This window comes from Gambusia affinis, linkage group LG13, assembly GCF_019740435.1.
Source record: "Gambusia affinis linkage group LG13, SWU_Gaff_1.0, whole genome shotgun sequence".
In the NCBI taxonomy this organism is placed as follows: domain Eukaryota; kingdom Metazoa; phylum Chordata; class Actinopteri; order Cyprinodontiformes; family Poeciliidae; genus Gambusia; species Gambusia affinis.
The window spans coordinates 5,641,286-5,667,683 of NC_057880.1; the positions used below are offsets into that span (position 1 = coordinate 5,641,286).

Below are 26,398 nucleotides of genomic sequence, written 5' to 3' on the forward strand. Positions count from 1 at the left end.
TCACAGTTCAATAAAAATGTCTTCATAAACACAAAAAGAACAAGACAGCCTGAGAGGGAAAGGGACACGCTGGTCAGATCCAGCATTTGAATCTGAAGAAGTCCTGCAGGTCCGGGTCGTCCTCCTGTCGGTTGTTGATTTTCGCGTAGACGCTCTTCAGCAGCGACGTCTTTGACTTTTCGTCCAGAATGTCGATGTACTTCTCTATGACGCCTGCGAACAGAGCCGCAGGTGTTACTTCAGAAGTAACGCACATACAGTACAGACCAAAGGTTTGGACACACTTTCTAATTGAATTCAATTAGAAAGTGTGTCCAAACCTTTGGTCTGTACTGTATGTGCGTTCCGTTTAACATTTGAGTTTAAAATATCTCCGTATTTTACTCAGGTTTAATAAGGAAACCAACAAAAGCATTGTTGTCTAAGAAAATACATTGAGGTCAAAATGTAAATAAATAAATAAATAAATGCTACAGGACAATGAATATTTCTGCTAGTCTCTGACATCTACAATTTCTTCAGCTTTCCTCCAGGCCTAATTGTCGGACCTAGCGGTATTTACTTAGCCCCATGACTTTGCCGTATGCAACGAGGCTGGGGCCTAGCTGCGGGTGGTCGAACAGCTGCTGTGACATCAGCAGGCGGACGATCTCCCCGGTGATGAAGGCGTCGTCGAAGCTCTGCTCGGCCACGTCCTTCAGAGGGAACCCGCAGTACACGTCCAGCGCACCCTCCGGGTCCGAGGGCTCCACCAGCTTCACGAGCTCGATGTACGCTTCGTGGATCTGTTGTCCAAAATATCAGCTTAGACTTGTGGGTTAGAAATAACATTGTGTTACTACTAGGCTGGATTATTGTCATTCTTTACTATTAAAAATTCCCAAAACCCTGCAGCTGATCCAAAATGTTACAGCAAGCTTTCTGTAAATATCTACCATAAGATCTAAGCAAACTTTAGGATTCTTTGTTTAAGAATGAATTTAAACAACCCAGAACTCTGTGAGGCTGAGTCCTACACACACACACACACACACACATCCAACGTGTGTGCGTGTGTGTGTGTGTGTGTGTGTGTGTAGGAGCCCTGACACAGGAATGACACCGTAGGGTGGGGATGTAATCTTATCTGGAAGCCAGTACAAGCTGCACCGCGAAAGCTTCGAGGGAATGCCCAAAACAAACACTTCAGATAACAACTGACCCCCGGCGCCATGGCGATGACCTCTCCGTAGAAGTGCTTCGCCTGATCCTGGGTGTCTGCAGAGCGTGAGAAGGCCCGAGCCAGACCGAGCCGTGATACATGAGACCTGGGGTTCAATGGGCCCGACGCGCTGGCTGTGTTTTCTACTGGAGGGACTACACACATAATGACACTGAGTTACAGATTAGGTTTCACTGGGACAAACACATAAAAGTCAAGTATTTTATTTATTTATCTATCTATGTATTTATATATCTAATGAGTTACTGCATATAAAACAGTGTTTAAAAAAATATTCAGTTATAATATGTATTTATTTATAAAGGAAATCAGGAAAACGTGTTTCATGCACTTCTGAGATCAGCACTGTAACTTCCCAGCTCTTTTGGGTGGACTCCTCTTACATGATTCATATAATCCCTCTAGTTCTAAGATTATGCCGAGAAGAGGAAGAAGGGCCTTAACTTTACGTGACGTACCCTCTGTAGTCTCAACAGTCTCGGGACCAGAATCCTGTTCAGGCTTGCTAGCAGGGAGCTTGGCTTTAGTATCGTCGCTGCCAGGTTTAGCTGCTGTATCTGGTTTAATAGCTGCACCAGGTCTCCCCCTACAGGAAGAAAAGGGTAATGCAAGTCACGAAACAAAAAGAAAAATACATTTCCTTCATGAAGACCTCATGGAATAGCAATAGTTCTCTTCATTGTGATGATGGTGTAGATTTTTTTGTGAAATCAGACTTTGAACTGGTATAACTCTGAACATAAATGTATGTTCTCTACATAAATGTACCTTAAAAGGCTAATTTTGCAGAGTGGTAATAGCTTATGAATAACAATGAATTAGACTAAACGTTTATTGGCACCCCTGCTAAAGAAGAGTAAACGTCCTTGAAACATTTATATCATTTATTGGAGTAATATAGCCTCACACTGAACCTCTGATATAAGTAAATATTGCAATTTTTCAAAATCACACATGACATAATTATTGGTACCAATTGAAAGACCAAGTTACAATTAATTTTAATTTTCTATTTTTATTTATTTATTTGGACAAACACCACCAGATTGTTGATTAAATTATCTTCAACCTTTGCTTAAGCAGGAAGTCCCTTCAGATCAATGTCTGTGCTTTTATCTTGTTTTGTTTTTTTTCTACGAGTCCAGGATGCCATGCACACACAAGGCTGGAATAAAAACACATGCACAGTATTTATTTTTGCCACTTGTTGCTGCATACATATATTACACACATATATTTTTCAACTTTAGGGGCTGTTATTTAACTTTAAAAAAAGAACAGAATTACATTGAATCTTTTCCCCAAAAAATTAACGTGCTTCAGTGAATTTCTCAGTTTAAAATAATATGTGTGCCAGAATAAGTTATTTATACATTCATATTGAGAGGTAGCTAAAAGTGTGGCATGCACAATCCACAAACACCTACATGAAAAAATAAAGTCATAACTTACTTGACTGGAGGAATTCTAGCTGGAGGTTGAAGCACCTTCCCTCCTCTGACGGGGGCCGCAGGGGCAACTGGAGGAGGTCTGGACCCAGGGGCCCGACCCTGAATCGGACCTCCTCTGCCCAGCTTGGCGTCCCTGATTGGGACAGTCTTGCAAAGTGGAGCTTGGGTTGGTTGAGGGCTGGCCTGCGCGGCTGCCTTCTTGTTTTTAACCTCCAGGTGCTGCTGCCACCACTTCTGTTCTGCGCAGAAAGAACATTTACTTTGAGCTATAGCAAGTGTAGCATCCAGTAAATTTGAGAAGAAAAGAGCTGATGGTTAAATGAGGATTTATTACATTGTTATGCATAGCCCATTACATAACTACAGCTCTTTTCATTTAGATTTTTTCATAAACACTTCAAATTACTCAAATATACTTCAAACCCAGTTTGAGAAAGATAATCTGTGAAAATTCGAGCTCCTCGAAACCTCTCCCAGTGCCCCCAGTCCTAACTACAAACGACCAATCAGAGTCAAGAGGCGGGTCTTAGCGCTGTCAATCACAATCTCCTGTGGCTCATCCTCCCCACCTCGCTCCCTGCTGCACTGCAGCTAGCATAGCATGTTGTGAATGCTCAAGGCTGGTCAGCATGACCACCGGTGATGGCAGATAAACTGTTTTCCTGTAACAGTAAGTTGTTTCTCCACCATTAGCACATTTGGCAGCGAGTACATAAGTTTGATTGACACCGGAAAGACCCTCCTCCTGGCTCTGATTGGTTGTTTTAGGTTGGGAGCAGTGGATTTCTTCACACAACAACAGCAGCTCAAGATGGAGGTGGAAGAGGTTGATCTTTTCACAGGTTATCTGTCTCATAAACTGTCACAATTTGGTGACAGATTTAACAAATGTATAAAAATAAAAATCACATATACATATATGTGTGTGTGTGTGTGTTTATAAAAGTTACACACTGTAGCTTTAATCTGTGGCATCTCAGCTGTACTGTCTGTGATTTATTTCTCATAAAGGTGGGAGGTGTAGACTCACTGCCCAGCGGTTCAGGTGGATCTCCACTCTGAGGTTTGTCTTCCAGCTCGATGCTGGCCTGGAAGCTGAGGCAGGCGTCGCTCAGGACCTCATTTGACCTGTCTGAGTTCGGGTTGCTATCGTACTGAGCCAGCTGGGCCACTCCGAGGTGACACAGAGCTCGGCTGTCCCGCGGAGACGTAACCACCGCCAGCTGGCACGTCTGCGTCGCGTAGGAGGAAACGTCACGTCCAAACTCTGACCATTAACCATTGATACATGAAAAATCCTAAAAAGTCCCGAACTCTTACTCTCTCTTGCATGTCCAGCAGCTCTTGGCAAGGAGAGATGGTTGTCAGGCGGATGAGAGCGGTGAGGGCCTGGCACCTCTTCGCCACCAGGGCCTGCATGTCGACGACCGCCTGCGCCTGCTGCTCGCCCTGCTGGATGAGTCTCTGCAGCAGGGCGAAGTGAGCATCCAGCAGCACCCACTCCAGCTGCCTGCTCGCCTCGCTGTGACACACAAACTGACTCACGCTCCGGGCAGCCAGCGCCGCCACGCTGAAGTATTTCAATACAAGGGCAGAAAAAGACAGGGTTTTTTTTCTTATTTATTGTTCATAGTACAGTCAGAAACTTAAATAAGTTTTGTTTAGAAAGCTATGTGATAGACCAAAACCAAGTACATTATAGCAATGAAGAGATAGAAAAAATATTCATCATCTTCAACTGTTTTTTTTTTTTCTTCTTTTTTTAACAAATTTAGATCTGAACGGTGTGGAGTGCATGTGAATTCAGCCTCCTCAGAGAGCGATTGACGGTTGATGTCAGGCTGCATCAGCACCCAATGCTCTGTGAAAGAAAGCAAGAATGTATTCAAACTGCAAAATGTTACCAACTACTTTATCATAAAAGGTCAACATGTAGCTTCAGTCATCAAGGCAGACAGTAAACTGAGTCATCAGGAATCAAAAGTGCAGTGTGCAGGAGTTGCACCAAGCAAAAGTGATCTGTTAATTGTATTAACATCATTGAAAGTAGTGTAGACACACTGCAAAACCACAAAAGGTTAGCAAGTATTTTTGGTCTAGTTTCTAGTGTTAATATCTTGAAATGAAACAAAACTAACTTACAAGTAACCTTTCAGTAAAATGTAGCAGCTTGACTTCAGTGGATAATTCCTTCATATTGAAGAAATGCTAATTAAATGTGAGACAATCTGCCAGTGGAGCTAGAACGTTTTCATCAATATTAACGAATTATTTATTTAAAACAAGCTCATATATCCTGCTAAAAAAAAAAAAGTAAAAGCTACCTGTACATTAGTTGTCTCTTATTTCAAATATCATTTGCTTAAAATAGACCAAAAATACTCAGTGATTAGCAGTTGCAGTATGCTGACAACATGCTGGTTGAAACGGCAAGAAGATGGCAGGTAACCATGGCAACCGCTGACACTAAAGGCAGACCATCTTCAAACCGATTATCCCTGTATAGCCTAAACATTGTAGAACCAACACTTCAGCTTCTCCTGCTTATTGCCAGGTTGCAAATCTACAGACTGAAAGGGTTAAGGGGGCCGAATACAAAAGCACAACACATTGCTTTGTCTTTCATTTGCTAAAAAAAAAAAAAAGTTAAATAACCATAATTATCCACAACTTGATGTTGATCAATAGCACAAAAATAATATGCCATGTGGAAAAGCTCACATGCAAAGCGCTGTTCAGAATGTCTCCATATGTTTACCTACATGTGATACACCTGCTCAGGAGTCATGGACTTCTCAGACAACATGGCCTTCTGCTGCAGCTGCCCCAGGGTGAGAAGCCCTCGGAGAAACTGTGGATTCAGGCTGGACAGAGGGTCGAATGGATCCTGGTCCTCCTGACTGCAGAGGAAGTCAGGAAGCAAGAATTACACATGGACTTTACCCAAAAAAAAGAAAAAAAAAAAAGAAACACTTCCTATTCTCCCTCCCGCAGGCCCGAACAGAACATCCTGATACATTACACATGCTGTCATGACCTCACACTTTTCCCTCTCTCACTAGAATGCATCCGCCTCCGCCACGCACTCAAACAAAACACACACTAAACGAACCTCGCGCTACAGCGTTGGCTGACAAAGTGCTCCAGTCCCTGATGTAAGAACAGTGCAGCCTCCTTCTCCGTGGCCTCACAGGCTTTCTGCTCCTGCTGCAACAGAGCCAGGCCTGTAAAGAATCTGAAAAAAACAACAAAACGAAACAAAAAAACAAAAACAAATCAATGCTCAAGACATGTGGAGATTTTAGATGTAGCACTTTCCAAAAGTATTGGGGCTGAAAGGTTTAATCAAGACAGTGATTCGACTTCCAGAAGCAAAACAATCTTTAACATATGGAGCACAGTCATTATCACAATTTACATGCGTGGTCAAGTGGTCGGAGACTATATTTCAAGTGCCATACACTCTGCTAGACAATAATGTATCATGCCAGTTGGGTCTTTCATTGTCTTTCTTGCCCATGTTTGAAATAGATCTTAGTAATCTAGATGCTAGAGCTCCAGGAGAATGCTGTTTGTTGCTGCGGTTACTCCGTTTTCTTTTGTTTGTTTTCTCTTTCTGCAGGTGCAGAGGCAGACTTAGCGGGTATTTGCTCGTGTTCTCTCGAAAAGAGAACGATGCGGTCATCACGATGAAGGAAAGGAAGGAAAATGTGGCTTAACTGCAACATTGTTATTGAAACATTCAACAATAATGTTGCATTTCCAGCTCTCTAACGTTCTCTTCCTCCAACATTGTGCACCTCCTAAGACATTATCCACACACTCTGACCCTTAAGTTTCTTTCATAAAATCTACACTTTCCTTCTGTGTGAGCTTCAAACCTGCTCTCACACACACTCCCATACGTGAATGTGCGAGCGCTGACCTGAGTGCGGGGTCCAGCGGGCGCAGCGCCAGCCCGGTCTGAACGTGCTGCAGAGCTTCCTTGCTTCTCCCCTGCAGCAGCAGGAGTCTCCCTATGTGGAGGCTGAACTCCCAGCTGTCCGGGCTCAGGGACCAAGCGTCCAGGTACTTCAGGAGGGATCGATACATGTGGCTCTCCTCGTCTTGCATCACTATGTTGCGATCCTGCAACAACAATCTCCCAAGTCATTCATAGACTGCCATTAAGATCACAGAAAAAGGCAAAGAGGAGGAGATGGACGGTGGTTGAACTACATAGTTAAAGGGGCAGTGCTTTAAGTGTTTTCCAGGCACTTAGTGCCATTTGATGGAGCAAAAAAAGTAACTATGTTAATTTTAGTTGTAAAAGAAAATGCTATTTATGTGAATTATGACTTAAAATAAATTTTACTTTGTAATTTAACGCCTTGAAATTGGGCCTCTGCCGCTTTAAGAACTCCAGCTCTTTCTGAAACACCACCTTCAGGAAACCTTCCTTCCTTTATTTAATCCTTACACAACATTTTTACCAACATTTTACATTTTTACTGAGAATTAGCTCCTATCATGAGCTAAGAAGGTGTTTGCTAATTGCTCCTGGCTAGTTTGAAGGAGCTGGATGGGGGTGTTCCTCAGAAGAGGAGCTGCGCCTAGAAAGGCGGGGCTAGGTCCACCCAGGTGTTTTTCACAGCTTTAAGGATTTTTAAAACATGCATGAAAGGATCATAGCAACACTCCAGGTATGTTTCTGATGAGGGAATAACATCAAAACATAGTGAGAAGCTCAAAAAAGTTGATTTTACATAACACTGCCTCTGTAAAGTAACAACAAAAAGGAAGTTGTGCAGGTACAGTTGAGACGTTGCTGCAGCCACAAAAATGTAATAATGTGTAGACTAGTAAAAATACAATATAATGTCTATACATTCTGGGGAATCTGTGAACATATCTCGTGTTTTACATCCTGAGCTACAAGAGGAGTGATTTGTATTCGCGTCTTTCTTATTTTGTTCCTTCTAATGTTTGTTACCGCAGCAACACCTGAGGATTTTTAGAGTTGTAAAAGTGAAACAGGGTTACCTTTGCAGCATGCTTGGACAGCCAGAGGTAAAGGGTCTGCACATAGTCTGACTTGCTGAACTGTCCCTGATCTTTCAGCTGGTGATACTCCTTATCCAGGGCCTGCAGCTGGTTCTCCACGGAGGGCATGCCGTGGAAGCCATGCAGCTTACACACAGCCAGGATGTCGTCCTGATGGGCCGAAGACTTGGCCTCACTTATGTCCTCTTTGTCCTTATCAGCCTGGAGAAGATGAAATGGAATGAGATTGAGCTTCATAAAACAACTGAAACTTGAAAAATTTATCAGGCATGGACTATTTGGTAGCAGTTTAATGTCTAGATAACACTGTTTTGTGTTTTATGTTTTGTTTTTTAAAGAAAAACAATTTCCAAATAAATACCTTTTTCGGAGAGCCGTAAACCTGGGTGGTGTTGTGGTGCTCCTCCAAAACGAGACCCAGCAGAAAGTGGACTTTGGCATTTTTGGGACTGAGGGCGATTGCTGATGCATAAAGAGCAGCCGCCTCATCCAGGCGGTGCAGCAGAGCGTCCACGTTCTCACTCCTCAAACGCTCGCCTGCAGAAAGGGTTAAAAAAAAGAAGAAAAAAATAGATGCTAAGGTGCTTTCTAAAGCTAATAAAATTAAAAGTGTGATGTATTTTCTTCTAATTCTATGTGAGCCTCTTGAGTCGGTCCTTGTGGACCACTTAGTGCTGACATTAGTAGACGGGAGCCTGAATTAGAACCGATTTTCAAGTATGTCCGCTGATTCTCAATTGGACTTGGGTCTGCACTTTGATTAGACTTTTTCAATTCAATTCAATTGAATTTCATCAAGGTCAGGACATTAAATAATGTAAAATGTTATAATTTAAAAAAAAACCCATAGCAACCGTTGCTTTGTACACAGGTTTCCTAGGCACAGGCTAATTTGCAAACTCGGTCCTTGATTGGACACTTTATTAAAAGAAAGCGACATTAAATGTAAAGATTCCTCACACACACACACACACGCACACACACACACACACACACACACACACACCCACACACACGCACACACACACACACACAGAGACAAATACTCTGAATTTCTGCAAAACTACAATCTGGTATTATTTTTATTGATCATTATAAGTCATGTACTCATAGCACTAGATATTTGAGTGTATTTCTAAAAAAAAAAAAAAAAAAAAAAAGAAGAAAAAAAAGGTATATAATTTTATTCTCCATAGTTGAAATTCAGCAACGGATATGTTTTAGAAGGTACAAATCTTTATAATATTTTCCTGATAAAATATTGCGAATACTTGTGAATTTTATGACTTCAGTTTTGGAATTTCTTTCCATTTTTGGGAACATACTGTAGTATATAAGCTTACAGAATACGTGGCATAAATACATTTTAACGTTGCACATTTAATGTGTTTAAGTAGCATGACACAGCCTTTTTGTTTTGCAGCAATACGACCCCGGCGGGGTTAAACTGAGCATCTCTTTAAGCCACTCAACCTCTTAAAAACACAAAGCTGCTGCTGCTGCTGCTCACGCTTTTAAGAGGTCGGTCTCTCTCTCTCTCTCTCTTTCTCTCTCTCTCTCTCGCTGCATCTGCTCCTATTTCTCTGCTCAGTTTCAGCCACTCTTATTCGGTCATCTGGGATCAGTCTAAAATGTCGCTTCTGTGAGTCATCAGACAATTACCGAGGCGAACATAGCTGAAGAAAGAAAGAAAAAGGATCCAGAGCGGTAACTAGAGTCCCTGGCACATTAGACGAAAGAGGACGTCTCGGAGGCAACCACAAATGGGCCCATTTGCATTTATTTTTTTAATAGCTGCGGCTGAGATGACACGAACGAGGGCTCGGGCGTGAACCCGGCCAGTAAGATGGGAAGTTTTAGTGCAGTTTCTCTAAATCTGTTCTGTCTCTGATGTGCTTTTCTGTCGAGTTTAAACTGCAGAAATGATTCTTACTACAAACGTAAAAACATACTGTGGAATATTGGAGAATATTTTGTTTAACTGGTGTTTGGGTTAATCTGTTCCAGCCACAGAGAGTGATTGATTGAGACCCAACATTGATCTCAACACTGGTATTTACAACATGTAGCTTGCAACCCACTGTCTTTGTCTCTGTAGGAAAGCTTTTATGTTTGTGACTAGAGTGTTATCTGATCCCAGGTAGGTGGGGCAGGTATATTTTGTAACCATGTTCTGAAATATACACCCTGTTATTCATTATAATAAATGAAAAAATCTTGCATTATGCATACATGTTGGTTTTTATTCTCATGGTCAAGAATTGTAATCAGGCAGTCAATAAGGGATCAGTAATTCTACAATATCACTCAATGGGCCATGAATTTACTGTGAACACCTAAGATTCAACTTAACTAACACAATTCCTATAAAACACATGTAAATGTAGCATTTTAAATCATTTATGCTTTTTGTTAATCAGAGTTTTCACATGTTTTTTTAGTAATCCAGGATACTCAGGCAGGGCACATCATTCAAATCAGGTAAGAAAACACAAGGTGTGGAAAAAATGTTTATCCCTTTGTCCGTTTTTTGGGTTTTTCTTTGTCTTTTTGTCGAAGTTTAACTTTTCAGGGCATCAAAGCCTACCCAAACCAACCTGGTTACCAAGCACCAGGTAACTGAGCCAACATTTTATAGAAAGCTCAGTTAAATTTCAGACAAGCCTGGTGACTGACAGACCTGTCGAATCAGGAAAAAACTACAATAGTAGGACTTTAAGTAAAACGTACCTGGTTTCGGTAGGTGTTCCCTGTGGAGTTTCAGATGCTCCTCAGCCAGAGCACACAGGTTATCCACAGTGTTCTCCTCTTGTGTCATTTGGAGTTTTTTCTCCCAGTTACGCACCTGTAGAAAACAAACGACGCAGGCTAAGCCGTCATCACTAAAAACCCAGCAAAGTTACACAAGGAACTGATGATGGTGACGTTGATCCAGCATGTGGAAGTGGAGAATGTGGAAAAGGTCATCTATAGAAGTCACAAACTTTGTGGGGTCAGTTTGGGGATGACCACTTCCTGTTCTGTTACGACTATCGGTGCACAATGCAGGGTCACAGCAGCTGACAGGCCACCTTTAGGATGAATTAGAGACTGCAAACCTGGCCGTCCTGTGAGGTCAGTGTCTGACCTCACAAATGGATGGATGGTTAAATTATTCAAGCAGAAAAACTCTTGTGGAAAGCCTGTCCAGACTGTAAATATACATTTCAGTGAAATCTGTGCAGTGTAAACAAGAAAGCAGGAGATAATTACCGTACAAACATGCTTTGTCTCTATCTCCAGACCTGCAGATGTGGCAAAGTACTCCTTATACCACCGGCTCTCTATGACATCCTGAAAGAACAGGCACTGATTTGACTGATATTGAAGACTGACAAAGACATCACGGCAGATTCAAGCATTTAAAGACGTAGACATCAACAACACATTTCAGAACCACAGATAGCAAATGTTGCTTTGGCATTGAGAAGCTGAAAGAGGAACTCTGACTAGTAAATAAAGGACGATCAGAGTTAAGGTCGATAACAATCACTGAACTCTGCTTCATCTTTCATCTTAACCTTTGCATCCAGCTCCCCGGTGGGTTTGTGTGGACAGTCCAGGGCGTGCAACCCGAGCTCTGATAGCTGCATCACGCTGTCACATCCTGTCAAATCAAAAAACAGAAAAGGCACAAGTAAACCACAGACATTGAAAGTTGTGGATACAACTATAGGGGTGTGAGAAAACCTTTTATTTAACAACTTTACAGAATTAACCTGTGTCACTATAAGTAGCCGGGTGCTACGCGTTTATTTAAGTAATGATACCCCTTTCAGTAGCGCAACATAATCTTTGCCTACACTACCACCATGAAACCTGATATCATAGGTTGGGTGAAGAGGAGCAGTCAGAGAGAGCATCTAGCATGTCAACAATGCCGTTATTCAAGCACTTGTAACAAGTAGAGCTACTCTCCAGGGTGGAATGAGAACATGAATCTTTAAGGATCCAAGAAGTGACCGTGAATACTTTATTTAGCATATTTACAGTTACTAAAAGTCCCTAGTGTGAAGTTCTTCTTTACTGTTGCTCAAACCATAGTCAGCCGCAGGTTTAGATAAATCTTTTCATGGAATTTGAGTCTTTGAAGTTGTACCTCGGTAACGAAAGAAGCAGTGGACCGGAGCTGCTGACATCGTTTTGTCAACGTCCAGTTCAGAGACCTTCCAGCCTTCTCCCAGAACAGAACCAGTAAACGGGTCAACCTTTGACCGTCGGGCCAGCATCTCGATGTAAGGTCTTGAGAAGATGCTCTTCGGGTCACTGCAAAGTAAAGTAGTATGACAATCATCTGTAATTATTGATATTTGGATGCATGGCCTGCTGAAAGTTGCAGAGAAACGTGCTTTGTGTAGCTCCTAATTTAATTTTGGCTGGATGTTTAGTTAGACTTCTTGCTAGAATTGGTAGAGATCATTGCACGGCCATAGATTTTCAATAAATGGAGTTAATGGGTTTGGGAAACTGTGATGGACTGGCGACCTGTCCAGGATGTACCCGGCCTCTCGCCCATTGATGGAGATAGGCACCAGCACCCTTCCCGACCCCGATGGGATAAGGGTATAAGAAAATGAATGGATGGATGGATGGACGGACGGATGGATGGTTTGAGGAAGTAATTCCAGGAGTTTAAAGAAAACCTTCTGAAACCCATTTTGATGTGTGTTTGAGATTGATGTCCTCCTAGAACAGACCATAGTCTGTGTCTTCATTTCAACCATCTCACTCAAACTGTCCAGCTTATTGTAAACTGGTAAGAGTTGGAACACCATCATCTCACTAGAGTCAGTTTTTATGGTGGCCTAGACTAAGAGGGTTCACCTCCATGGTCAATAGCTCGATTGGAACAGTCCCAACAAGCACAGGCCAGACAAAACGATGATTGAGATATTTTGGCCTCAGTAACAAAATGAAGTGTTTGGATGAGTCAAGATGAGGCTTTTAGACCCCAGAATGTTAAACCAATGTCATAGCACACAAAAAAGTTCTTTCTTTGACATAGCAATAATTCTTGGCAATAATAGTTTGTTTCCACTTACCTGGTGCTACATTTGTAACAAAAATTATTTTGTGGCTGAATTAAGTAATTGGGTTTTGTTGGATTTTGAGGAAAATCCTCTTTATCAAAGTAAAACTGCTTTTGGTGGAGTTAGTGAGATGGTGTGGCAGAGCTTCTCCCATACTGGAAAAACAAGGAGAAAATCTAGAATGAATTAAACTCCTGCTTATAAAATCCAGATACGTTTTAAGCTGTGTTATCATTTCTCCTTGACAATAAAAAACTGTTAAAATAGTCAAAAATGAATAAAAACATATTGTAACTGTTGTTTAGGTTTATTTTGTTGTTTGTCTAGTAATAATATAAGCAATATCTGTTTCCCCTCCCCTGTACCCACTTTGAAGGTTTTTTTTTAGCTGCTTTGTCGCAAGAAAAACAAAATCAACCTGTTTATTTGTTTGCCAACTATAAAAATAACGTAGACATCGTTTCTACCAAATAGCATTTAATTTGTATTATTGAATGTTATTTTGAATATGTATTTTTTATCATGTTAGCTTGGTGCCCTCCGGGGCCCCCTGGTGGTGTGGGGGACCTATTAAGTTGCTTAGCTCACTTTTGCAATGATAGCAAATGAAGCACATGTTTGTGAAAATTTTCTGAATGAATGAAACTCGTATCTGACTCAGGTCTCACCTCTGGTGGACAGACACAGCTCTGTACAGAGCGCTGAGAGACACGGGGCATTCATATTCCACTTGATGTTTCCCCTCCGAGAAGGTCACAGCCACGGGAATCAGCTCCCGCGTCACACACACTGTGTACACCTGCAAAAGTGAGACGGCCATCATTTAGTGATAAACGTAGCAGAGCCTCATGACACTGTAATGGCCCTAACAAAGTTCACCCTGAAATTTAGTTTATGTCTTCTTATTTATTAATGGGGACGAGCAACTTCAAGAGGCGGCAGACTTTAAATTGAACAAATTTTTTTTAATATATGATGTAGGGGTTCATAAGGTAAGTGGTAGCAATTTGAAAATAGGTATACACTGAAACCAGTATTCTAGTTGCACATGAGATATTGGACGATCTACAAAAACACTTTTGTACCTGCGTAACACTGCCATCTGCTGAGCAGACAGAGATCTCCACCAAGGTGTCTCCAAAATGTAGTGAGACAGTTTGAGAGTCGCTTTGACCATTTACTGCAACTTTAATGAGGCTGTCTGGAACCTTGGTTTGAACTGTCACTAAATTACAGTGAAATGGGACAAAACCTGCAGGAAAATAAACCAGGATAGTTAGTTTCATAGTCAAATAGAAATGAATAAAATAATAATAATAATAATAATAATAATAATAATAATAATAATAATAATAATAATAATAATAATAATAATAATAGTGAGCTACTTTTAGTTATTTTGTATGTGAATCTGGACACAAATGAAAATCAAGGGACATACAGCAGGTCTGACGAGAATAATAAAGTTTCTACTCACTGCTGTATTCATGGACTTTGGCAGCAAAAGCTGGGTGAAGTGGAATATCCCCTTCCAGAGACAGATCACTGAGCTCTGCGACCTTTGCTGACAGCTTAGTGATGTCCACACTGTATTTCTTCACTGTCCCATCTTCAGACACCACTTCAATTTCCACTCTGTTTATCCCCTCCTTCAGTGTAACAGTGCTGGAACGATCACCAGTCAGCTGCAACACAAGAAACCCCAAAACTAAAATAGAAAGAATTGTCTTTAAGAGTAATATTAGTAATAATAATGATAAATGAATTTAAGTTTGTTTAGAGTAACACTCACAATGCTGTATGATGCTCCACAATCACTGGTGCTCAGGCCCAGAGTCACTTTGTCGACACTGCTCTCCACTGTCACTTTGTAGTCTGTAACTTGTGGTGAGAAGGCTGGCTGGAGCTTCCCAGCAGAGATAGTGAGCTTCTCCAAATCACAGTTATCCATGGCTCAAGCCTTCTCTGTCTATGAGGATTATAACTACGGCAAAACTACAGCTCTTCTCTTTTACACATAATGACGTTCCTGGTTACTAAGGCAACCGAAGCGCCTCTCAGATTTATTATATCTTCCTCAAAAATGACTATTTGTCTTCTTCTTTTTTTTTTTTTTTACTTACCTTGACGTTTTTGTAAGTAAGATTTTACAAATAAAATATTATAAATAAGATTAATTTGAAATAAAATAAAATTCTATTTAATTTAATTACTAAAGTAAAGTTAGCCAAATGGCTAAATGCGTTGGAATGGCTGGAAAACGCGACGCAAGAAAACAGCTAACAGCTATCTAATAATAACCACTCAAGCTAACGTAAATAACGTAAAGTTGGAAAAAAAAAAAAAAAAAAAAGTGTAAAGAAGCGAACGAGCAAACGGTGCCTCTCCCAAACGGTAGGGGGCAGTAGAGAAAGTAAAACAGGTTACACGTTATTATTCACTTCCAGTTCGAAGGTTAAAACGTGAAGCATATTGAAAAGGTAAATACAGACCTGTTCTTCGGGTGAAATGTAGATTTCATTGTAAAGAAATTACAAAAGGTTATTATTGAAATAGAAAAATGGGCGTTGCAATGGGGATTTAAGTTTTCAGTTGAAAAAACAAAAGTAATGATATTTAATTTAAAAAAAATAAACAAGGAAATAAAATTAAAATTATACAATCAAGAATTAGAACAAGTAAAGTGTATAAAATTTTTAGGAATATGGTTTGATGAAAAACTAAAATGGAATATACATATTCAAAAAGTGGTTGATAAGTGTAAGAAAATCTTAAATATTTTAAGATGCTTGGCTGGCAGTGACTGGGGAGCAGATAGAAAATCACTGAAACAGATTTATACTGGAATGATAAGATCTAACATAGACTTTGGTTGCATAGTTTATGGTTCAGCAGCTAAAACACATCTGGTTAAATTAGACATAATTCAACATCAGGCATTAAGATTATGTACTGGAGCATTTAAAACCACACCAACAGCTGCAATAGAAGTAGAAATGGGAGAAATGCCATTAGATTTAAGAAGAACAAAACTAGAAATAAATTACTGGTTAAATTTACAAAGCAATAAACTTGATCATCCAACTTGGGAAATTTTAAGTCCATGTTGGGAAAAAGAAAAGAAAGAAATGAGGAGTTTTGGATGGAATATTGGAAATAAAATAAAAGAATTCAAGATTGATAGTTTAGAAATAAGTCAAACACCAATGTCAATAATACCGCCATGGATTTTACCAGAAGCAACTGTAGACATGTCAATAATGGAAAAGAAACAAGATAAATCTTACATGGTAGATAGATATTCAGTACAGATACATTTAAACAATTATTATCAATATATTCAAATTTATACAGATGCGTCAAAAATAAATGGAAAAATAGGAGTAGCTTTTGTGGTACCAGAATTCGATTTAAAAATAGGAAAACGGATTACAGACGGACTATCAGTATACACAGGAGAAATGTTGGCAATATTGTTAGCTTTACAATGGATAGAAGAAATAAAACCATTAAAAACAGTGATATGTTCAGATTCAAGCTCAGCATTGTTAAGTTTAAAAAATATTCAATCAGATAGTAGGATGGACATTTTATTAGAAATATTTCATATATTGTTCAGGATACAAAATATGGGTCTAATAGTTATATTTGTGTGGGTTCCAGCACATATTGGGGTAGAAGGAAACGAGACGGCAGATAAAATGGCAAAGAGGGCAATTCATAATCCCATTAATTTTGCAGTTAAATTAAGTAAATCTGAGGGAAAGAGTATGGTTAAAGGAAAACTGATGGAAAAATGGCAAAAAAGGTGGGATGAAGAAAAAACAGGAAGATGGTTTTATAAAATTCAGAAAATAGTAGGAGAGAAAAGAAATGGAAGAAGAAATAGAAAGGAGGGAAGGGTGATAACAAGATTAAGATTTGGGCATACAGGACTTAATTATACACTTTTTAAAATAAAAAAGCATATTAATGGAAAATGTGAATACTGTGACAAATATGAAACAATAGAACATGTTATGTTAGAATGCCATAAGTATGAAAGAGAAAGAAGATGTATGAGAAGAGAGTTTGAATGTATTAAGGAAAAGATTAATTTGTTAGATATTTTGAGGAAGAATTTGGGGAGTAAACATATACAAATAATTATTAAATATTTAAAGAAAACTAAATTATTTCAAAGAATTTGATTATAGTAGGTGTGTGTGTGAATGTGTGCATGATCTAGAGGGGTGGATTATAAAGATATGTATAAAAATGGATGAGAGTATGTATGCATATATAAATATGAAATTTATTTATTTAATTTATCTATTAATAGTATGTGTAGGAGTATACAAGTATTTATATAAATTGATAGTCCATCTCGAATCACACTCCATACCAGCAAGTGGCGGTAATGCTACTTAAAGTTTGTTGCCAACCGCCAATAAAATCAAGAAGAAGAAGAAGAAGAAGAAGTTCTTCGGGTGTTTGCAAACATCTGCCCGGGGTGGGTCAGCGTTGAGGCCGAGGAAATCGTACACAACATTGGAGAGGAAGGTGGTTGGACGATTGTGAGCGCGGCAAAACGAAAACGTATATTGGAGTTGGAAAAGGCGGATTTGGCATAAGCTGGTATGTGAATGGTTCGGATGGAAATGGAGACAGGAAATGAGGAAGATATGGATTTTGAAGGGTGGACGCCAGTGGGGAGAGGAAGAGGGAGAGGAAGGGAAAGACAAAAAATAAACGAAGGAAAGAGTGTTAGTGATATTCAAGGAAATAAAAGAGAACTGGAAGGAAGTAGCTCTGAAGAAGAAAGGATAGTGAGAAGGAAAGTTGTGAGGGAGGAAGTTAAAATAATATTAAAACTAAAAAATGAAGAAGAACAGAATAACATCAGCCCCATTGTGGTGTCAAGAGAAGTAAAAAAGAAAATCGGAGATGTTGAAATGGTGAAGATATTGAGAGATGGAAATTTATTGGTAGTTTGTAAAAATGAAGAACAAAAAAATAAGGCTTTAAATGTGGATAATATATGTAAAAAAACTGTGATGGAGAAAAAAATAGTAGGCGAAAATAAAAAAACTAGAGGAGTGATTTATGGGATACCTCTAGAGGAAGATCTTGAGAAAATTAAGAAGAATATTACAGGAGGAAAAGTGAATAACTTGAAGAGGTTGTCAAGAACAATAAATGGAGAAAGAGTAGGAAGTTTGTCAATTCTCATTGAATTTGAAGAGAAGGATTTGCCACAAAACATCAAAATAGGATATCTCAGTTTTCAGGTCAGACCTTATATCCCTCCACCACTTCGTTGTTTCAAATGTCAAAGGTATGGACATATAGCAGCAGTTTGTAAAGGGAAGCAGAGATGTCCAAAATGTGGTGAAGATCATAAAATAGAGGAATGTAAAGAAGAAGCACAAGAAAAATGTTGTAATTGTGGAGGGCAACATAGAGTTACGTATGGAGGATGTGAGGTGAGGAAGAAGGCAAAAGAAATCATTCAGATTAAAACAACCAAAAACATTAGTTATGCAGAAGCTGTTAAAAATGTGAAGGAACAGACAATAAGAAAGAGTGAACAAACAGTGAATCAAATCCCACAGCAAAGCAAAGTGCAGTTAGAAGAAAATATTACAGTGTCAGTAGAAAAATTAATACTATTTGTAGCATATGTTATCAACTGCACTGACCAAGCCAAGCATAAAACTGAGAAAATTAAAATAATAGTGAGAGGAGCAGAAAAGTTTTTGGGGTTTAAAGAGGGATCATGGGAGAACATAAACAAAAAGTTGGAGGGGGATGGGAGACCAGGACCACCAGCTGAAAATAATTAATGTTAATATTACAATGGAATGCAAGAAGTTTAATTGCTAACGGACAGGAACTTAAAGGTTATGTTGATAGTCTTGAGGAAAAACCAGAAATTATTTGTGTTCAGGAAACATGGTTAAAAACAACATTAGATTTTGTGATTAAGGGATATAATAGTGTAAGGAGAGATCGACAGGAGGGAGGGGGAGGAGGATGTGCAATATTTATAAAACAAGGGATACAATTTCAGGTATTAGGGAAAGGAATAGAACTTGAATATATAGTAGTTGAAATATGGGAACAAGAAAGTAAATTTAAAATAATAAATTTTTATAATCCATGCAAAACATTATCAATTGAAATAATGGAGGAGTTAATGGCATATTTGGAAGGGAAAGTAATTTGGTGTGGGGATTTTAATGCAAATAGTACATTATGGGGTAAAAGTAATGATAAAAATGGAAAAGTTATAGAAGAATTAATGGAAATAAAAAATCTTGTATGTATTAATGATGAGAGAGGAACAAGAATCAATGTAAGAACAGGGATGGAATCAGTTATTGATTTAACAATTGTTTCAAATGTTTTAGCTGGTATTTGTGAGTGGTTCATTGATAAAAATACAACAATAGGTAGTGATCATTATCCCATCATAGTTAAGGTAGGATTAAATATAAATAAGAATATAAAGGTAAATAAAAAACTGAATTTTAATAAAGCAGACTGGATTAAATTTAGGTACTGGAGTCAAATAAACTTAGAGAAAGTAGATATGACAAGGGACATAAATGATGTCAATTTAGGAATTTGCAAAATAATTATGGAAGCAGCAGACAATTCAATAAAGAAAACAGGATGTAGGAGTGATAAGAAAATGGTGCCATGGTGGACAGATGAATGTAAAAAAGCAATAAAGTTAAGAAATAAAGCATTTAAGGTATTAAAAGGGAACCCTATTTATAAGAATTTAATTGATTATAAAAGAAAGCAAGCAATGGTAAGAAGAACTATTAAGAATGCAAAAAGAGAATATTGGAGGAATTTCTGTAGTACAATAGGGAGAGAAACCAAAATAGAAAAAATTTGGAAAATAATTAAAAGAATGAATGGCATAAAGAAAGAGTTTGAATACCCTATATTAAAAATTGATAATATAAATATAGTAAGAGATGAAGATAAAGCTGAAACATTGGCAAGAACATTTAGCAAAGTTCATAGTTCAAATAATATAAGTGAAGAGGGAAGGAGAGGGAGAGAAAATACAAAACTTAAATATAAAGAGTTATTAGAGAATGTTGAAGAAACAAATAATTTGTTAAATGTTGAGTTCACAAAAACTGAATTGAATTCTGCACTCAGGAAGACAAAAAATACAGCACCAGGTAAAGATCAGATTTGTTATAGAATGATAAGACAACTTAGTGAAAAATCAAAAGATATATTATTGCAATTATATAATAAAATTTGGGAGGAGGGAAAACTACCAGTGAACTGGAAGGAATCAGTTATAATACCAATAGCAAAACCAGGAAAAGATAATTCAAACCCAGGAAATTACAGACCAATAGCTTTAACATCCAATTTATGTAAAATAATGGAAAGAATGATTAACAATAGGATGGTTTATTATTTAAATAGTAAAGGATATATATCAAAGTATCAAAGTGGTTTTCGAAAAGGGAGGAGCACTAATGACCCAACGTTATGTTTAGAACATGAAATTAGAAGAGCACAAGTAAATAAAGAAAGTGTGGTGGCAGTATTTTTTGATATAGAAAAAGCATACGATATGATGTGGGTGGAGGGAATATTGATTAAACTATATATGTTGGACATTAAAGGAAAATTATTTAAATGGATTAAAGACTTTTTAACAAATAGAAAAATACAAGTTAGAATAGGGGAAGTGTTTTCAGAAAAATATAAAGTAGAAAATGGAACTCCGCAAGGAAGCATTATAAGTCCTTTACTGTTCTTAATTATGATAAATGATGTGTTTAATGGTATTGGAAAAGAAATAGGATGTTCATTATTTGCAGATGATGGAGCGGTCTGGAAAAGAGGGAAAAATGTAGATTTCATTGTAAAGAAATTACAAAAGGTTATTATTGAAATAGAAAAATGGGCGTTGCAATGGGGATTTAAGTTTTCAGTTGAAAAAACAAAAGTAATGATATTTAATTTAAAAAAAATAAACAAGGAAATAAAATTAAAATTATACAATCAAGAATTAGAACAAGTAAAGTGTATAAAATTTTTAGGAATATGGTTTGATGAAAAACTAAAATGGAATATACATATTCAAAAAGTGGTTGATAAGTGTAAGAAAATCTTAAATATTTTAAGATGCTTGGCTGGCAGTGACTGGGGAGCAGATAGAAAATCACTGAAACAGATTTATACTGGAATGATAAGATCTAACATAGACTTTGGTTGCATAGTTTATGGTTCAGCAGCTAAAACACATCTGGTTAAATTAGACATAATTCAACATCAGGCATTAAGATTATGTACTGGAGCATTTAAAACCACACCAACAGCTGCAATAGAAGTAGAAATGGGAGAAATGCCATTAGATTTAAGAAGAACAAAACTAGAAATAAATTACTGGTTAAATTTACAAAGCAATAAACTTGATCATCCAACTTGGGAAATTTTAAGTCCATGTTGGGAAAAAGAAAAGAAAGAAATGAGGAGTTTTGGATGGAATATTGGAAATAAAATAAAAGAATTCAAGATTGATAGTTTAGAAATAAGTCAAACACCAATGTCAATAATACCGCCATGGATTTTACCAGAAGCAACCGTAGACATGTCAATAATGGAAAAGAAACAAGCTAAATCTTACATGGTAGATAGATATTCAGTACAGATACATTTAAACAATTATTATCAATATATTCAAATTTATACAGATGCGTCAAAAATAAATGGAAAAATAGGAGTAGCTTTTGTGGTACCAGAATTCAAAATAGGAAAACGGATTACAGACGGACTATCAGTATACACAGGAGAAATGTTGGCAATATTGTTAGCTTTACAATGGATAGAAGAAATAAAACCATTAAAAACAGTGATATGTTCAGATTCAAGCTCAGCATTGTTAAGTTTAAAAAATATTCAATCAGATAGTAGGATGGACATTTTATTAGAAATATTTCATATATTGTTCAGGATACAAAATATGGGTCTAATAGTTATATTTGTGTGGGTTCCAGCACATATTGGGGTAGAAGGAAACGAGACGGCAGATAAAATGGCAAAGAGGGCAATTCATAATCCCATTAATTTTGCAGTTAAATTAAGTAAATCTGAGGGAAAGAGTATGGTTAAAGGAAAACTGATGGAAAAATGGCAAAAAAGGTGGGATGAAGAAAAAACAGGAAGATGGTTTTATAAAATTCAGAAAATAGTAGGAGAGAAAAGAAATGGAAGAAGAAATAGAAAGGAGGGAAGGGTGATAACAAGATTAAGATTTGGGCATACAGGACTTAATTATACACTTTTTAAAATAAAAAAGCATATTAATGGAAAATGTGAATACTGTGACAAATATGAAACAATAGAACATGTTATGTTAGAATGCCATAAGTATGAAAGAGAAAGAAGATGTATGAGAAGAGAGTTTGAATGTATTAAGGAAAAGATTAATTTGTTAGATATTTTGAGGAAGAATTTGGGGAGTAAACATATACAAATAATTATTAAATATTTAAAGAAAACTAAATTATTTCAAAGAATTTGATTATAGTAGGTGTGTGTGTGAATGTGTGCATGATCTAGAGGGGTGGATTATAAAGATATGTATAAAAATGGATGAGAGTATGTATGCATATATAAATATGAAATTTATTTATTTAATTTATCTATTAATAGTATGTGTAGGAGTATACAAGTATTTATATAAATTGATAGTCCATCTCGAATCACACTCCATACCAGCAAGTGGCGGTAATGCTACTTAAAGTTTGTTGCCAACCGCCAATAAAATCAAGAAGAAGAAGAAGAAAGGTAAATACAACACTTTCTGTAATGCCCAAAGAACCACCAATAGACTCCGTTTACATTGAGCGGCTGTAATCCCTTTTCTTTTATCTACTTTGTTTTTTTATTAAGGCGTGTGCCCCATGTTAGCTGCGTCTGGTAACTAGCAACGTAGCTAGCCGGGACAGAGCGTTGCTTCCTGTCTGTTACATTTAATATAGAGAGCTACAGCTGGGATTTCTGAACGTTTTGGGACTTGTTAATTTGTAGAAAAATGGCAGCGGGAGCGGCAACGGCAACCGAGGACTACCCGCAGGAGATAGACGAACAGCTGACCACGTTCGATTCCTCGGTGAATGCGGTGAAAACCATGCTGGAGAAGCTGATGTCCATGTCCAGAAACGACCTGATGCAGACGGTGACTCTGGTTGCTTCTTTGTAGAGACGAAAAACACAGTACAGCGCATAAACTCTGAGACAGTTTTTAAATCTGTTGAATCTAGCACTTCAAGCCTAGAGATAAACATTTTAACCCCTTCAATCTAGATTTACGAAAATTATATTTTAGCTGAAAATTCCCTGATTCTGACTTCTTTCTGTACGTGCATGTTTCATGTAGCTTTTGGGTGAAATAGCTGTAATCATTATTACAGCTATCATACAGCAATCATCATTATGAAATCATCATTGCAGCTGGATCCTTTGGAGCAAGCCAAGCTGGACCTGATGTCTGTCTATACTCTTAATTCATTGTTCTGGAGTAAGTTATTCATTTACTTATATTGGTAAATGTATTCATTATGATATTGACTAGTTAAATGCAAAACTAATGCCCTGTATTGATTGAATATACATGTAAAAGTAGCCCAATGTGTCCATAAAATACACATCAATAACACATATATATTTAAATACATATAAGAAACTGTGTTAACTTAAATAATTGTTTGCAGTGTATCTGGTGACAAAGGGAATCAATCCAAGAGAACATGGAATCAAGCAGGAGCTGGTATGTGTGTCCTTTAGCATTTTTGATATTTTCTCTGTATCCATGGCGATCTTCTCATCGCCCTCCTTCTGTTTTCATTAGGAGCGCATAAAGACTTACATGAACAGAGTCAAAGAGATCACCGACAAGAAGAAAGCGGCGCGGCTAGACAAGGGAGCCGCTTCACGTTTCTTGAGGAACGCCCTTTTTGATCCAGACGACAAAGAGTTGAAAAAAGCTGCGACCAAGAAGCCAGTGGATGCTCCCTCTGAAGCGCCACAGAGAAAACGCCCCAAACAGAGCTGAGCCTGAGGAAGAGCCGCTCAGTCTGCTGTGAGTTTCCTGATACGGAAGCAAATGATCAAACAGCTAAGACGAAGTCAAGAAACGGCAAATATTTGTCTTACTTTAAGGGGAGTTTGTTTGGAATTCAACCCTTGGATGTCGATTTTCTAATGTTCGCTGGCTGTTTTAGAGATGAACAAAATGCTAATTTATCTGCTCGGCTTGTCGAGTGGTGCTGCTGTTGAGACGTTACTTTAGATCTCTTTAATTTGAAGTGAATTCTATGAATACACTTCAAATATATGTATATTTTTAACTTCTTCGTTCATATTTGGTTATTTTTATTCGTTCATTCTTTTTCCTGTATTGGTTTAAAAAAATTTTTTTTTAACGTTCATGTGATCTGAAGAGACTTACTCTTTAAAAAACAACATTTGTCATTTTGTTTCGGGTGCTTGTGTTCTGCTTTTTGCCCCACATGTATATTCATTTCTGAAGTCTCCAAATAATACAGGAAAATAATGTAATTCTATCGGATCAAGTGGTTCTTTTTTGTTTTTTTTTGTTTTTACTGAGGTTTTCATATTTTATATTTAGGGCAAGCAGTTTCCAGTCAGTGGCAACATGAATGATTAATGATTATTTTACACCATACAGTTGAGCCCCAAACTATTCATATCACATTCAAATAAGAATTTAATGTATATTGCTTTAATGTCACCAACATGTTGCTCTTAGCCTTCATAACTTTGTAGTTGATAGGCAACCTGTAGGGAGCTAAATATTAGAGTGATGACAAAGAGGCCTTCTGGTCTGAAAGACCTGGAGCTCAATGCAAAAGATAAAATTGTGGGAAAAAAAGACAGAACATGCTAAAAGCTGGTAAGTGATTCCACCATTGGTTTGATGCTTTCTCTTCTGTTAGTGATTTTTGGATAATACCTGAGAAGTTATTGCTTCAGTAAATTAGTACAAAAAACCCAAAACTTTAGTTTTTCAAAATTATACTCCGTTGTTTTCTAATGAGTAAATGCAGGGAATTATTGGAAAATTGTAAAGGATTATGATTAATATACATTTTCCTCTTTATGCTACACAAGGTCTCTGTAGCTCTGGGTGAGCTTTAATGTCTCAGGTGCTATAAAATATCTCAGATGTTTCAAACGCGTTGCTGATGTGAACAGCGCAACATTAAAAAGTTGATTGCAACATTGCGCACACTGATACGGACGATTATGACTCAATATACTTAGCATATAAATTAGTATATTAATTATCTCCATTCCTCGCAACTGTGCAGAGGTTCTGTCCTATTTTCATGCAATTTTCCAGAACCTGTATTTTAAGATGTAATAGTTCGAAGGGGGCTGCACAGTGGCGCAGTTGGTAGAGCTGTTGCCTTGCAGCAAGAAGGTCCTGGGTTCGATTCCCGGCCGGGGATCTTTCTGCATGGAGTTTGCATGTTCTCCCTGTGCATGGTGGGTTCTCTCCGGGTTCTCCGGCTTCCTCCCACAGTCCAAAAACATGACTGTCAGGTTAATTGGTTTCTCTAAATTCTCCCTAGGTGTGTGTGTGCATGGTTGTTTGTCTTGTATGTCTTTGTGTTGCCCTGTGACAGACTGGCGACCTGTCCAGGGTGACCCCGCCTCTCGCCCGGAACGCAGCTGGAGATAGGCACCAGCAACCCTCCCGACCCCATTTAGGGAAGAAGGGTGTAAAGAAAATGGATGGATGGATGGTTCGAAGGATGTTAGACCTTTGCCATTATACTGTGGCGATATTCAGTTAAAACTTTGCTTTACAGGGTTGGATTTAGATCACTGGATGATCCGTTTAGGGTATTTTTCAGCCACAGAGTCTGTCATCTAAAACAAAAAACAAAAGTTAAAAGTCCGCCTCGTCTGAACAGAGAATCTTTTCTGTGGCTTTTTTAGTTATACACTTCAGTGTGTTTCAAAGTGGGGACCACCAGAGGGCGCCAGGAGGACCATACACAGCTGGAGGGAAGATGAGAATTTTTTTTTTCTTTTTTAAAATCATAAACTATTCTGTTTTTCTGTCATTATAAAATAAAAGTTAAAATAACTTAATTTAATATCATTTGCCATGCTCATCTTTCTGATTGGCTGACTGCCAAATTTATCGAGCTGCTAGCATAGCATGAGGAACAAAGCATGAAAGAGCTTCTGTCAAGAAAAGGAGCAGAGGAACCGTCCTGCTGCAAAACATGCTAAAGCTAAAACCAGAAGGTATGAGGTAGCACTTATACTAAATGCATGTAATAAGTATTGAACAGTGAATAAAAGTGGGAAAAAACCCATTCTAAAAGTTTATGTTCTTTACATATTGATAAAGGGATCCACGCCCAGAAACTAATGCTGACAGGGCATCATGGCAGGACTTGTACAAAACTGAAACTACGTCTTTTAGTTTCTATTCTTTCATTAAGGCCAAAATTGTTAGCTTTTCCATCATAAGCTGTAAATCTCTGCAGCTCCTCCAGAGTTCTCACAGGGGCTTCTGCTTAATTCTTTTCTTGCGTACCGGTAGTAGC

At 38.0% G+C, this 26,398-nt stretch overlaps 2 protein-coding genes across 6 annotated transcripts; one reads left to right on the top strand and one right to left on the bottom strand.

Annotated features, from left to right (window-relative positions):
- Nucleotides 1-6: 6 nt before the first annotated feature.
- LOC122842444 lies at nt 7-14,947 on the bottom strand. Of its 2 annotated transcripts, XM_044136324.1 has the most exons (20): nt 14,578-14,946; nt 14,263-14,470; nt 13,871-14,037; nt 13,454-13,584; nt 11,855-12,021; nt 11,277-11,362; nt 10,969-11,049; nt 10,447-10,561; nt 8,078-8,253; nt 7,696-7,917; nt 6,599-6,801; nt 5,786-5,908; nt 5,436-5,573; nt 3,994-4,243; nt 3,704-3,905; nt 2,675-2,912; nt 1,681-1,808; nt 1,202-1,356; nt 563-785; nt 7-213 (listed from the first exon to the last, which is right to left on the bottom strand). In XM_044136324.1, exons 1-20 carry the CDS (start codon nt 14,734-14,736, stop codon nt 74-76), a joined length of 3,312 nt encoding a protein of 1,103 aa, XP_043992259.1. In that variant the 5' UTR covers nt 14,737-14,946; the 3' UTR covers nt 7-73. The 2 variants fall into 2 exon arrangements, with proteins under 2 accessions (XP_043992259.1, XP_043992260.1); XM_044136325.1 differs by lacking the exons at nt 7-213; nt 563-785; nt 1,202-1,356 and adding an exon at nt 2,292-2,387 and having other exon boundaries at nt 1,731-1,808; nt 14,578-14,947.
- A 213-nt stretch (nt 14,948-15,160) lies between these two features.
- On the top strand, nt 15,161-24,371 carry c1d (C1D nuclear receptor corepressor). 4 transcript variants are annotated; one of them, XM_044136330.1, is made up of 5 exons: nt 15,161-15,265; nt 22,842-22,989; nt 23,265-23,331; nt 23,525-23,580; nt 23,662-24,371. In XM_044136330.1, exons 2-5 carry the CDS (start codon nt 22,846-22,848, stop codon nt 23,863-23,865), a joined length of 471 nt encoding a protein of 156 aa, XP_043992265.1. In that variant the 5' UTR covers nt 15,161-15,265; nt 22,842-22,845; the 3' UTR covers nt 23,866-24,371. The 4 variants fall into 4 exon arrangements, with proteins under 4 accessions (XP_043992265.1, XP_043992263.1, XP_043992267.1 ...); XM_044136328.1 differs by having other exon boundaries at nt 15,197-15,265; nt 22,599-22,989; XM_044136332.1 differs by lacking the exon at nt 15,161-15,265 and adding an exon at nt 17,237-17,402.
- The last annotated feature ends 2,027 nt before the right edge of the window (nt 24,372-26,398 follow it).